This window comes from Perca flavescens, chromosome 15 (assembly GCF_004354835.1).
Source record: "Perca flavescens isolate YP-PL-M2 chromosome 15, PFLA_1.0, whole genome shotgun sequence".
Lineage (NCBI taxonomy): Eukaryota > Metazoa > Chordata > Actinopteri > Perciformes > Percidae > Perca > Perca flavescens.
The window spans coordinates 14,988,549-15,002,560 of NC_041345.1; the positions used below are offsets into that span (position 1 = coordinate 14,988,549).

The 14,012-nt window shown below is 39.0% G+C and overlaps 1 protein-coding gene across 1 annotated transcript; it reads right to left on the reverse strand.

The window, feature by feature from the left end:
• LOC114568889 (myosin heavy chain, fast skeletal muscle) lies at positions 1-12,468 on the reverse strand. The gene is made up of 40 exons (XM_028598524.1): positions 12,421-12,468; positions 12,048-12,283; positions 11,141-11,284; positions 10,897-11,053; positions 10,777-10,804; positions 10,583-10,688; positions 10,405-10,497; positions 10,259-10,322; positions 10,030-10,128; positions 9,848-9,951; positions 9,621-9,759; positions 9,085-9,203; positions 8,831-8,980; positions 8,587-8,757; positions 8,190-8,496; positions 8,010-8,083; positions 7,817-7,904; positions 7,580-7,697; positions 7,370-7,493; positions 7,134-7,270; positions 6,791-7,046; positions 6,384-6,626; positions 6,092-6,268; positions 5,844-5,989; positions 5,408-5,498; positions 4,924-5,313; positions 4,699-4,825; positions 4,035-4,153; positions 3,505-3,701; positions 3,213-3,396; positions 2,942-3,107; positions 2,719-2,843; positions 2,257-2,565; positions 1,976-2,179; positions 1,768-1,893; positions 1,483-1,653; positions 1,230-1,334; positions 474-569; positions 245-376; positions 1-90 (listed from the first exon to the last, which is right to left on the reverse strand). Exons 2-40 carry the CDS (start codon positions 12,264-12,266, stop codon positions 70-72), a joined length of 5,826 nt encoding a protein of 1,941 aa, XP_028454325.1. The 5' UTR covers positions 12,267-12,283; positions 12,421-12,468; the 3' UTR covers positions 1-69.
• Positions 12,469-14,012: the final 1,544 nt, after the last annotated feature.

The following is a 14,012-nucleotide window of genomic DNA, read 5'->3' on the forward strand; positions in this document are numbered from 1 at the left end:
ACGGTTAACAGAAGAAAATTCTCAGTGGCTCATATTGTATGAACTCATGCCTCAGCCGGCTCTTGTATCTCATTCAGCAGAGTCACTTCCCTGAAAGTAAGAGACAGAGTTAGTACTTGTAGTACTTGTATAATAGGAATACTATAACATTCAGTATTGGTGGAGAAAGCAATGCAACATTATATAGAATGTAAAAACCATGGCTTGATATGCATATGGTCAATACATAACAGGAAAGCGTCACCTTTCCAGCATCACGGCTCTTGACTCTCAGCTTGTTGACCTGGGACTCAGCGATGTCAGCACGCTCCTGAGCTTCCTCCAGCTCATGCTGAACCTTTCTCAGCCTGGACATGTGAGTGTTGGCCTGCTCCTCCTTGTGAAGGGTTTAGAGTTATATTAATTTAGTTGTTAATGGTGATATCATTATTACATCCACTGCATGATTAGTCACAATAACATAGCTGACTTACAGCCTCCTCAGCCTGTCTCTTGTAAACCTTGACTTTGAGCTGCAGCTTGTCCACCAGATCCTGAAGTCTGACCACATTCTTCTTGTCCTCCTCAGTCTGTACAGATTATGGAGCGTTGAAGCAGAATCATTCAGTTGTGGAAGAAGTATTTAGATGTTTTACTTAAGTAATATCACAGAATACAAGACGAAGAAGAAGTCCTGCATTCAAAATATTACTTAAGTAAAAGTACACAAGTATGATCAAATAAATGTGCTTCAGGTAACAAAAGTAAAATTACTCATTAAGCAGAATGGACCTTGTCAATGTTAATGCAATTTTTTATTTATTAGTTATAATAGGGTTAGTATTTGTGTTTATCTCCACTCTACTTACAGTATATAGTGATAGTGACTATATCACTGAAATGCCTGAAATGATACAATGTTCTCTAATTCTTTCATAATCTACAATAAACCTAACATTATCAATGCATGGAAGTAGACCAAAACCATAACAAAGTGGTCTAATCAGGCAGGGTAATTGGAAACGGTGTGGGTGCACAGAGCCTATAATTTCCCAAAAAAATATAGTGGAGTAAAAAAGTATATATTAAAGTAAATAATATATAAATAAACATTTGACTTGAAAATACTCCACTAAAGTTCAAGTACCTCAAAATTGTACTTAGGTAGTATTAGAGTAAAAGTACTTTGTTACTTTCCACCACTGGAATCAAGGACTAATTATGGTCATTTTTAGTGAAATTAAATGTACCTGGTAGGTCAGCTCCTTCACTTTCCTCTCATATTTGCGGACACCTTTAATAGCGTCAGCTCCACGTCTCTGCTCACCCTCAACTTCAGCTTCCAGCTCACGCACCTGTAATGTGATGATATAAATAATAAATAAATAAAGTTTTGTACAAGAATTTGAGTGCAGAGGAAAGAAAGGCGAAGTTTATTTGATGCATTTAAAGCGTGATTCTCATTCTTCAATCGTTCTGTGAGCATTTATATACAGTGCATACCCTGGACTCCAGTTTCTGGAGCTGCTTCTTGCCGCCCTTCATGGCGAGGTTCTCAGCCTCATCCAGACGGTGCTGCAGGTCCTTTACTGTGACCTCCAGGTTCTTCTTCATCCTCTCTAGGTGAGCACTGGTGTCCTGCTCCTTCTTCAGCTCCTCGGCCATCATGGCAGCCTGAAATGATACAATGTTCTCTAATTCTTTCATAATCTTCAATAAACCTAATATTATCAATGCATGGAAGTAGACCAAAACCATAACATAGGTGAGTTAGAGACATAAACTCACATCAGTGATGGCCTTTTTGGCTTTCTCCTCAGCATTTCTTGATTCCTGAACTAAATCCTCCACTTCACCCTGAACCTGGACAAAGTCAGCCTCCAACTTCTTCTTGGTGTTCAGAAGACTGGTGTTCTGAATATTAAATAAAGAGCATTTAATTTCATATTTATAATGTATTTTTAAAGTAATAGTTTCTTGTGAATTGAGAACAAACCTGAGAATGAAGCAGTCCGACACGCTCACTAGCATCAACCAACTCTTGCTCAGCCACTTTGCGTCCTCTCTCTGTCTGCTCCAGAGCGGCTCTCAGCTCCTCAATCTCAGCCAGCATCAGGCCATTTCTACGCTCCACCATGGCAACCTGCTCCCTCATGTCTTCCTGTCCTCTGACAGCATCATCAAGGTGCAGTAGGGCATCCTGAAAAAAAGAGTTAATGTTAACTTCTCTTACTCTAAAACCTTTTCTTTTTCATTCAGTAATCAAAAAAATCTCACCTTGAGCTGTCCCTGGACATTCCTCAGTTGTTTCTGGGCCTCAGCAGCCTGCCTGTTGGCATGGCTCAACTGAATCTCCATCTCATTCAGGTCTCCCTCCATCTTCTTCTTGATTCTCAGGGCATCATTCCTGCTCCTGACCTCAGCATCCAGAGTGCTCTGCATGGAGTCTGTCACCCTCTGGCTGTTCCTCTTGATCTGCTCCATCTCCTCATCCTTCTCGGACAGCTTTCTGTCAACCTCACTTTTGACCTGGTTGAGCTCAAGTTGAATACGGAGAATCTTGGACTCTTCATGCTCCAGTGTACCCTGCAAGAAAAGTCATTTTAAGTTTAGCTAAGAACCACAATGACTGTTCTGTCATAACGAAACATATCTAAAATGAGTTAAAAGAACTAATGGCATAGGGCACCATTAAAGGAATTGTTGCAATAACAAACAAATTAAATATATAAATGATACCTCTGCTTCCTCCAGGGCAGTCTGAATTTCAGCCTTCTCACTTTCTACTGTCTTTTTTGCTTTTTCCAGCTCATGGATGCTTTTTCCAGTCTCACCAATCTGTTCAGTCAGATCTGAGATCTCCTCTACAGAGAAAATACAAGAAAGAGAAACATTCTTATACCCTCCACAACCTTAATATATTATTATTATTTGCCTTTAAAGTAAATAATAGTTGACATACGCTGCAGGTTCTTGTTCTCTCTTTTCATGGTCTCCAGCTGATCAAGAGCCTCCTCATAAGAGTTCTTCATCTTAAACAGTTCAGTGCTGAGAGAACGAGCCTCCTTTTGGGCTCCTTCCAGTTCTGCCTGGCTCTCCTCATATTTCTGTTTCCATTCTGCCAGGACCTAGAAGGGTTAATTAAAAGGTAGGTTCATTAAATAATTACTTAATTATATCGGTATGTGTTTCTTGTGATTTAACTGGTTTTGATGACCAGTTTAACCATTTACCTTATCAAAGTTCCTCTGCTTCTTGTCAAGGTTGGCAGCCAGACCATTAGCTCTCTCCACATCAATCATGAGGTCCTCCACCTCTGCCTGCAGCCTCTGCTTGGTCTTTTCCAGAGAGGCACACTTAGAGTTCACAGCCTCAATGGATTCCTCAGCATCCTGCAGGCGCTGGGCAAGCTTTTTCCTGTGAAGTGAAGTAGTGGATTTAATTTTGTAAAAATATCTGAATTGGTAAACTATTGAATTAAAATCATGTGCAGTATTTATGAAAAAGTAAAAAGGTTTCATTTACTTTGCCTCCTCCAGTTCCTCAGTGCGCTGAATAGCATCAGTCTCATATTTGCTTCTCCACTGAGCCACATCGCTGTTGGCCTTGGACATTCCTCGCTGCAGCTCAGACTTGGCCTCCTGCTCCTCCTCAAACTGCTCTCTGAGCAGATCACAGTCATGGCGGGCTGACTGAACAGCATGGGCCAGGGCATTCTTGGCCTGTAAATTCATAATAAGAAGCATTGAAGTCTTAATTACCAGCCAAGACAGTGACGCTGGTATTTTTTTCACTTTTGTGTGTGTGTGTGTGTGTGTGTGTTTCTGGACACACCTACTGTAGCATTTTTTTGTTACTGTAACATACATTTCAATTGTTTTTTTAAACAGAGCTGTGCTGTCTGACATATTTAATTTGGTTTACAATAAGTAAATGCTCTGCATTTGTTTGTCGTGCCTTAGCTATGACTGGAGATATCATATCTGATAAATAGACAGACAGCCCAAGCACACATTGCATTATAAAGTGGACAATGCAAATATAAGATATTGTACCTTCACTTCCTCCTCAATGTGTCTCTTAAGCTCTTCAACCTGCTGAGTGTAAGCCTGTTTGCCTCTGGTGAACTGGGAAATAAGAGCTTCCTTCTCCTCCACCTGGCGAGTGAACTCACCTGAACGATTAAGAGTGAGAAAACGTTTTGGATGGCTTCTTTCATACCTGAAATATTGCTGAAAGTGCTTTACATTAAAAAGAAAACAAACAATTTGAAATAATAGCACAACACATTCCATCCATCCATCCATCCATCCATCCATCTTCGTCCGATATCCGTTCTTTCATACCTCCAGCAGGGGAAAACTTCCCTTTCCCGAGCAACATTAACCAGTCCGACTGGGGATCCCGCTTTACATTAAATAATCCCTCCACCTAGTCCTGGGTCTTCCCGAAAACAAACAATTTGAAATAATAGCACAACACATATGTAAGAGAATAATGATTCATATGGAATTGTCAGTTTTCTCTAAATAGAATTACATACAATACACAGTATGTGACCTCAGTAACTATGCCTTATTCAACCTATACAAATCACACAGTATCCATTTAAACACAAAAAACAATCCTCATTTTGGAACATCGGAATAAATCATATCTGAATTTAAAAGAGGCACTTATTAATATAGTATTACACATTTCACATCTTTGGATACACACCGTTCTCTGTTTGCAGTCTTGCCCTCTGTGCACTGAGGTCATTTAGCTGGCGAACGTTCTCATCATTTTTGTTCTTGATTTCACTTAATTGGTCTTCAAGAGTTCGGCACATTTTCTCCAGATTGGTCTGTAATTGGCATTTAATTGGCAAGACTCAAATGCTGTGAACAAGGAACTTACTTCTGAAATTCTATGTAATTGTGTTTTCCTGTAAACAGTGCATACCTTTGCTTTGGCAACAGACTCCATGTTGCTGGAAAGGTCATCAATCTCCATCTTGTACTCGCTCTTCTCCTTCTCCAGCTTCTGCTTGACACGCTGGAGGTTATCGATCTGCTCTCCCAACTCTGCAACACTGTCGGCCTGCTTCTTGCGGAGAGCTGCTGCGGTAGCTTCGTGCTGCAGGGTTGACTCTTCAAGATCACGACGCAGCTTCTGGAACTCAGCTTCACGCTTCTTGTTCATCTCAATCTGAGCGGCTGTTGCTCCTCCAGCTTCCTCAAGCCTCTCGCTGATCTCCTCCAGCTCCCTGGAGAGGTCCGCCCTCTGCTTCTCTACCTTCGCCCGAGCAGCCCTCTCAGCTTCAATCTCTTCCTCAAGCTCCTCAATACGAGCCTAGATTTGACGAAAGTAATATCAAGAAGGCTTTTTAACTTGAGAATGTTGTTTTTTTATCAACTGACTTTAATATTGATATGCATTACATTACCTGGAGTTCCTTGATCTTCTTCTGAAACTGAGCACCAAGAGACTGTTCATCTTCAATCTTGCTGAGGAGCTGGCTGGTCTCAAAGTCCTTCCTGGAAGAGTAGAACAAAAACATGTCTTGCTGTTATAGTTGACTCAGGATCATTATGCTGCATTGTGGCAATAGTAAAATACAAGGTTACACATTTTACTTGAAGATATCTACATAAGAGTGACATGACACTGTCATGAACGTGTCATAAACATTATAAACAAGTCATAAACATTTATGAAATAACGCTTCTGTCATTAAGTGTCATTCGGTTTTTGTCATGACAAGTTATGGTTAGGGTTAGATTTACAGTTAGAGTTAGGGTTCATGTGTCATGACAGTGTCATGTCAGTCTTATGTAGATACCTTCAAGTAAAGTGTTACCAAATCTAATGATAAAAAGTACTTCTTCAGTTTCTCATCAGACTGCTGCTTGTCATTCTCCAGATCCATTATGGATTCCTGGGCCAGTTTCAGATCTCCCTCAAGCTTCCTCTTGGCTCTCTCAAGGTCCATGCGGAGCTTCTTCTCTTGCTCCAGTGATCCCTCAAGCTTTTGAAATAAAAAAAAGTTTTGTATTTGCACAGGGGGACATCAATCCTAAGACCCAAACTGCTTTGTACTGTAATAACTCAGAAAGCAATGTTTTCTTACATCGTCCACTTGCTGTTCCAGCTTAGTCTTGGCCTTGGTCAGAGTGTTGACTTTGTCTTCCTCTGCCTGGAGATCATCAAGTGTTTGCTGGTGGGCCTCTTGGAGGGCTTTCTTCTCCTTGGTTAACTTGGCAATAGACTCATCTTGAGATGCCATCTCCTCTGTCAGGTTTTTCACCTAAAGAAAAAGGAAATAAGGGTACATTTTGTATATAACTTAACATCTATACATATTTGATTCTTTAGAAACATTTTAGCATTTTGAATCAGTGTATATTTCAAGTTATAGGAACCTTGTTTTCTGTGGCATGTTTCTCCTTTTCCACTTTAGCCAAGGTGAGCTCCAAGTCATCAATGTCTTTCTTCAGCTCAGAGCATTCATCCTCCAGCTTCCTCTTCTTGGCAGTCAGCTCTGCATTCATTTCCTCTTCATCCTCCAGTCTTTCAGTTGTCTCTTTGAGTTTGGCCTCAAGTTGGATTTTGCTCTTAATGAGCCCCTCACACCTTTCCTCAGCATCAGACAGGTTCTCACTTTCCTATAGTTTAAACAATATGTGTGAAACATATTTTAAAAATGATATACAGTGGGTTTGTTTTGGTAAAGCAAAACATTTGATTGTTTGCCTGAAGAAGATCTGACCGACAAATAGTTATTTGTTAAGCAAATAGAACATGAAGTCTGCTTTTGCCTTCTACTCACAGATGCTACTTGCAGTTGCAGGTCATTCTTTTCCTGCAGCAGGGAAACCATCTTCTCCTCCAGTTCCTTCTTCTTGGCCAGGGCAGTAGCCAGGTCTGTTTTCATCTTATCATAGTTATCTTTCATCTGAGCCAGCTCCTTCTCAGTCTCAGCACTCTTCAGAAGAGGCTTGATCTTGAAGTACAGATTCATCCATGGCCAGTTCTTGACATTCATGAATGATCGGATGTTGTACTGGATGGCGAAGATTGCATCTCTAATAAAAAACATTAACAATATTGCTTTTGTTTAACATCCCACTGGAATTTAAGAAGTAATTCAGTATGCTGTATGGCAATCCTACCTCCTCTCCATCATCTTAGCAAACTCTCTCCTCATAAGGAAACCTCTGCAAAGAGCCTGAGTCATTGTCACCAGTGAAGCCAGTTTGTCATCTCTCATCTCTTCCAGGGTACCCAGCAGACCAGCTTTGAAGAACACCTGTGTTGTCAAGTGAAGGCAATTAGTCATTAGCATACATGGATAAAACAGGACAACTGCACAAATAGAAGTCTGTAAATATTGTCTATAAGAATTAACCTTTGTGTGTCCAAACTTGTACTGAGTGTGGTCCACATCAATGGAGCCCAGCAGCTTCTCTGAAGCTTTCTTGTTGTCAATGAACTGTCCCTCGGGGATGACACTAGCATTTAATACTTTGTATCTACAAGATAAAATAAGGTTGTTACCTCACTCCTCAGCCCCATGTTTCACATCATAATAACTTGAGTTACTTCCACTGAAAATCACCTCTGCTTGAAGTCACCATAGAGGATTCTGCTGGGGAAGCCCTTTCTGCAGATTCTGATGCCTTCCAGCACACCGTTACACCTCAGCTGGTGGATGACCAAGTGGTTCTCCATAAGACCTGCACATTGTACAAAATAAGTCAGTGTAAAAAGCATTTAGGCTAATATTAGTTTTCAAAAAATACAAAACAACATCAACCATACCATCAACAGCAACAACAACACAAAAAGACCAAACCTGGGGTCTTTGATTCATTAGGAATCAGGCAGCGCACAAAATGAGGATGAGTACTCCTCAAGTTGGTCATCAGCTTGCCCAAGTTCTCCTGTGATGCAAAATATTATTATTTAAAACAAAAGTCTACTTCAAAACATGAACCAATCAGCTCAAATTGGATTTTTCTTTTTTTTTTTATGGATTTTAAACATACCCTGAAAAGAGCAGACACAGTCTGGAAGGAACCACCCTTCTTTTTTCCACCACCCTTTTTGCCACCACCAGATTCTGCATTTTAAAACATAGTGCCAGCAAATAATTAACTCTTTATTCATTGTGCAGTTTTATTTCCTATGGGAAACCTTATGGAGGAGTTACAGTATTAGCTTCTTACCCTCGGTCGCAGCATGGGCTGCATACAGCATTGCCAGCAGTTTGTTTGCAGATTTTTGGTAGAGTTGAACAACTGAGTCATTCAGGGGGTCCTTGTTCTTGTCCAGCCAGCCAGTTATATTGTAGTCCACTGTACCAGCATAGTGAACCAGGGAGAAGTGAGCCTCAGCCTTGCCCTTTCCAGGCTTGGGCTTCTCAAAGGCCTTGGTCTTGCCAAGATGCTGATCATGCAGCTTGTTCTTAAATGAAGTGTCTGTAGCCTTGGGGAACATGCACTCCTCTTCAAGAATGGAGAAAATGCCCATTGGCTGAAAGGAAATATCATATTAAAAAGAAGCAACAATTAACACTGCACTCAGAAAACAGGATTTCAGTTCTACCTGACAGATTTATTTTACCTTCTCGATAAGCTCAATGCAGGCAGCCAAGTCCATACCAAAGTCAATGAACTCCCATTCAATGCCTTCTTTCTTGTACTCCTCTTGCTCCAGGACAAACATGTGGTGGTTGAAGAACTGCTGTAGTTTCTCATTGGTAAAGTTGATACAGAGTTGCTCCAAGCTGTTGTACTGTAATTTTAGAAATATAATCAGTCCCAAGGAAAAACACTGATGACAAAGTTTTGTTCTTTAAATTACTCACATCAAAGATCTCAAATCCAGCGATATCCAACACCCCAATGAAGAACTGTCTTGGCTGCTTTGTGTCTAGCATCTCATTGATACGGATGACCATCCACAAGAACATTTTCTCATAGACGGACTTGCACAGAGCACTGACAGCATTGTAGACCTAGAAATAAGGATTTTAGTGTGGTAACGTCTTAGAATAATGTTTTCATATCAAAATGCAAATATGTCCCAAAACTTTCAAATGTCACATTTTCTTTTTATTACCTGTGATACGGTCTGACCTTTGGTCACCATCTCGTTTCCAACCTTGACTCTTGGGTAGCACAGAGCTTTTAGCATGTCAGCTGAATTCAGGCCCATGAGGTAGGCAATTTTATCAGCCTCTGATTTAGGAAAGAAAAATTCATTAATACACAGAAATGCACAAGATCTAATAAAGCAATGTTAACATGTTAATCCATATAAATCGTAGCAGTGTTGTTGTGATGACATTCTTGCAGTATAAGTTTATGCAAAGAAGGTGAGGTGTTTGTATTTAAAGTGATATGCTTAGATGTTATTGATGAATTATTTATAATAATTTTGGTAGACTGTGCTGAGAAGTCCTTATTTATTTCATCAGTTATTTTAATTTTATGTATGTATGTATATATATATATATATATATATATATATATATATATATATATATATATATATTATGTTACATGTTCAAATAAACTACTACTACTACTAAACTACTACTACTATGTGATAAGATGTAATTTGATTATGTAATATCATAATATTAAAACAATTACCCTCAGTGCCATCAGGTTCACCCTGCTCCTCACGCTGTTTCTGCTTAAATTTCATGTTACCATGATGCATCACAGCTCCAGTTAGCTTGTAGATGGCAATCTTCTCCTCAGCAGTGAAGCCCAAGATGTCAATAGCAGTCTGAAATTCATGGACAGCATATCCTTTTAGAAAATCAGTTATTCTGACATTTGTCTGCTGTTATTCTACAAAAATACTATCAATTTACATCAGTTGCAATGAACTCCTCCACATCATTGATGCTTTTGACAGTGATTTCACCCTGACTGATCATATGGTAGTCATACGGGTTGGTAGTAATTAGAAGGGCCTCTGGAAGAAATGAGAGGAAATGCATTGGTGAGCACATTTTTTCTTCTTCTATTATTTGTTTATTGTGTTATAACATACCCAGGAGCTCAGGCTTGTGGCCAGTCATCAGCTGATAGAAGATGTGGTAGCTTCTCTCAGCAGACAACTGGAAAGTGACACGGGACTTCTCCAGCAGATCTGTCAGTTTTTGTTAGATATAAAGAATTGATGATGAATGCAAAACAAAAAAACTGCTACATAATACACTTTTCAACAATAGTAATTGTTGACGATGTTGTCCACTGCTTACAAAAGGAAAATAACTTACACGTTTCGATATCAGCTGAGGCCAGCTTGCCACTAGAGCCAAAGTGGATTCTGATGAATTTACCCTAAACATTTACCAGAAAATGTCAGTTTCACTTTAAGTAAGCATAAGAAAGTTATGTGAAGGTCCATAATATGAATACTTACAAAACGAGAGGAATTGTCATTCCTCACAGTCTTGGCATTACCATAGGCCTCTAGTAGAGGGTTGGCTGCAATGATTTGATCTTCCAGCGAACCCTACATAGAGACATAATGAGGCTGTACAAAATTATTCAACAACAATCAACTGTGGCAAACATTTTTAGCTGACAACCAATTTTACCTGGATTTTTCCACTTTCTGGTTTCTTAGCTCCAGCCACTGCAATTGTTGCAAAGTACTGGATGACACGTTTTGTGTTGACAGTCTTTCCTGCACCAGATTCTCCACTGGGGAATTAAAGGATAATATTTATTTCTCAGCAAGATGGTCATAAAGTTCCAAAAGAATTATCTTGACAAGTTTTGTTACACTTACGTGATAAGGACAGACTGGTTCTCACGATCTGAAATATAAGCATATACATTCAAGTTAAACCTATAATTGAGATTTTTCCTTGTTTCATTCCCTCAAATTCAGTGGTAACTTTGATCTTACCAGTAAGCATGAACTGATAGGCATTATCAGAGATGGAGAAGATGTGGGGTGGAGCCTCAATCCTCTTCTTGCCTCTGTATGCATTAACAACCTGAGCATCGTACACAGGAAGCCACTTGTAGGGGTTCACCACGACACAGAACAGGCCAGAGTAGGTCTGTAGCACAATAGAGAGAAACATTATCACATTAGATGTACAAGTCTTACAGATACAAGCACACTACATTTTAAGGTCAAAGCTTACGTAGATCATCCATGATGCAAAACGCTCTTTGAGGTTATACAGCACAGCAGGCTCATTGAGGTGGGTCATCATGGCCATGTCTTCAATTTTATCGTACTTGGGAGGGTTCATGGCATGGATGTCCTCTTCTTTTACAGTGAGAGTCTGAATAGGAAATACAATAACAAAAGCAGTATTTACTAAGATAGTCATATAGTCTCATATAATTTATTAAAGGTCCCATGGCATGAAAATGTCACTTTATGAGTTTTTTTTAACATTAATATGCGTTCCTAGCCTGCCTATGGTCCTCCAGTGACTAGAAATGGCGATAGGTGTAAACCGAGCCCTGGGTATCCTGCTCTGCCTTTGAGAAAATGAAAGCTCAGATGGGCCGATATGGAATCTTGCTCCTTATGAGGTCATAAGGAGCAAGGTTACCTCCCCTTTCTCTGCTTTGCCCGCCCAGAGAATTTGGCCCACCCATGAGAGAGAGAGAGACATCATGGCTTTCAAACGAGAAAAGTGGCAGTTGGTCAAGGCCACACCCCCACTCTCCACCTTGCTCCCCCATCTCTCCTTCTCAATATCTACAGACACAGAAATGGCACATACTAAGGAAAGCTCATTGTGGGACTGGCTCTAGTGGCTGTAATTCTGCACCAAGGCTGAATTTCGGGAAAGAAACTTCAGATACAGTAATAGGGGACCACTAATGTCTATATAAAAGCATCCAAAGAGCACCATGTCATAGGACCTTTAAAATGAATCTCATTATCCTTTGCTGAAAGTCTGTGAAGTAAAAATGCAAATATTATTGTAATATATATTTTATTGTTATTATTATTATTATTAAATATTTTCAAGAACTGTCATCACTTTCTCAGTCCTTCCGGTCATTGGAGTTTGATTGTACGATTAGACTTACCTTTGACTCCTTTCCTTCTAGTGCCAGTGTCTCAACTGTGGCTTTGCCACCCTCTCTTTTGATGAGTTTTCCCTTGGAATACATGTTATCAGGATCAGCCACAAAGAAGGCTGTTTTGGCATCAAATGGAGAAGTCTGAGCCTCAATCCGCTCCCTCTCTGGTTTTCGGAGGTAAATGGCCGCGGGGCCATAGGCCTCCATCTCTGCGTCTGTGCTCATGATGGCACCTTAAGTGCCTGGGGTTAAGAAAAGGTTATACATACAAAATTTCTCTAGTATTTGTTTTAAGAAATGTTAACATGCTATTGGTAGACCTATCAGGTAAGTTGTGTTTTGAAATTGTGGCTATCACTTGAAATAAACTAGAAATTACCTCCTTTGGTCCAAACGGAAGATGGAGTCAGGTCTGTTCTTTTTTATCCTTTTAATGAACAGTCAATCATGAGTACATACATCTTTAGAGAAATATATTAATCGCTAAAACATGCATGTATTATTTTTTAACTATTTACCGGCATCACATTTGTGCAGTAGCACACCCATTGGAAATAAACACATGAAAATAAATTCATTTTTAATTATAATTATTATAATAAATTATGCTTCTAGGCACTGTTGTAAATACATAATTGATTAATTACTACTTACACAATATTAACAAATTAAAGCTGTTGTACTTACCTGAGTAGGAAGCCTACCAGTTATCGACAGAGTCCTCAGCAGCCTCTTTTATAGAGGGAGGACTGTCTCCTCAGTAGGTGTGCCCTGCTTAGTTTGGTCATGCATTCTTCTCGTCTTGTGCTAATCCTGTGACATTGACACTGACATTGATTGATAGTAACTTGTACTCAAATTTGTCACAGTACAGTAGGTATTTTTTCCCTCTGAATGGTCTGACCAACTGAATGGTCAAAAAGCATAATAATAGCAAAATGATAAAAAAAATGTTTATCTGTTACATAAACAATGGCTATAGACTTTATGATGTATGTATTTGTAATATTAGATTTTCCAACATATGACTTACAAGCTATTGCATTGCACATCTATTAATGCATATGCTTGCAATACAGTTTATACATGAATTTAAATTATAAAAGTATAGGATTGATGTTGTTGAGGATTGTGTATGTTTTGAACCCATATAGAAAATTATATTATATTGAAACCAATGAATGTACTTAAAAGCAACACTGGTTTTAAAATCATGATACTTATATTAATTAAAATATGTATAAATATTGCAGAGGTTGAGACTATATATAATGTTTTTTAAACAGTAAAAATGTTGACTCAATCTTTTGTGATTGCAATCATGATCACAGTTTGTTAATCGATGTAAAATAGAGAGTTGTGTTATTGCCTTTCATATTTACCGAACCTTCTTTCTTCAGAAAAGGAGATGACCTTGAGAAATGATACCTCAATAAGTAGGTGGGCTACTGTACAGACGTGGTGCACACAAGCTATTCAAGTAGGGCCAGAGGTCTTCAGTCAGTTTTCTTTTTGACAACTTCTTTGTTAACCAATGTAAAATAAAGAGCGTTTCCCATTTTTTCCGGTATGGACTTATGATTTATTATTTTAAGTTTTGGAGATTACCCAAACATGACTTACATTTGAAGGACATTGACACATGTCAGATTTGGTAGTACAATAAAAACAGTGGCAACTATTCCATTAAACAGTGTCAGAGCCATTCCAATTAGTGTTACAGAAGTACAAATATTTAAGTGTCTTTAGATGTATGGCTCTTATTGTTCCCAGTTCTAAAATGTATAATTTCACAGTATACGTGTATGTCATCTGCTAATAGATGTTGTAAGTGTTTGTACACTAGATAATATTTGCTTTTCATTAACAGACAGATATGTCACCTACTTTTTTCAATAATAAAATGTTATTTCCTTAATGGCCGTCAATGCTAGTGATATTAATCTTATTGGAGTGTGGTATAGCAGGCAC

Excerpts from the sequence above, each read along its gene's own strand:
- LOC114568889 (XM_028598524.1), bottom strand. The coding sequence starts at position 12,266 with ATGAGCACAGACGCAGAGATGGAGGCCTATGGCCCCGCGGCCATTTAC. Across the intron at positions 2,844-2,941 it reads AGAGAACAAGAACCTGCAGC|AGGAGATCTCAGATCTGACT; the intron begins GTATGTCAACTA and ends TTTTCTCTGTAG. Across the intron at positions 1,335-1,482 it reads TCCAGAAACTGGAGTCCAGG|GTGCGTGAGCTGGAAGCTGA; the intron begins GTATGCACTGTA and ends ATCACATTACAG.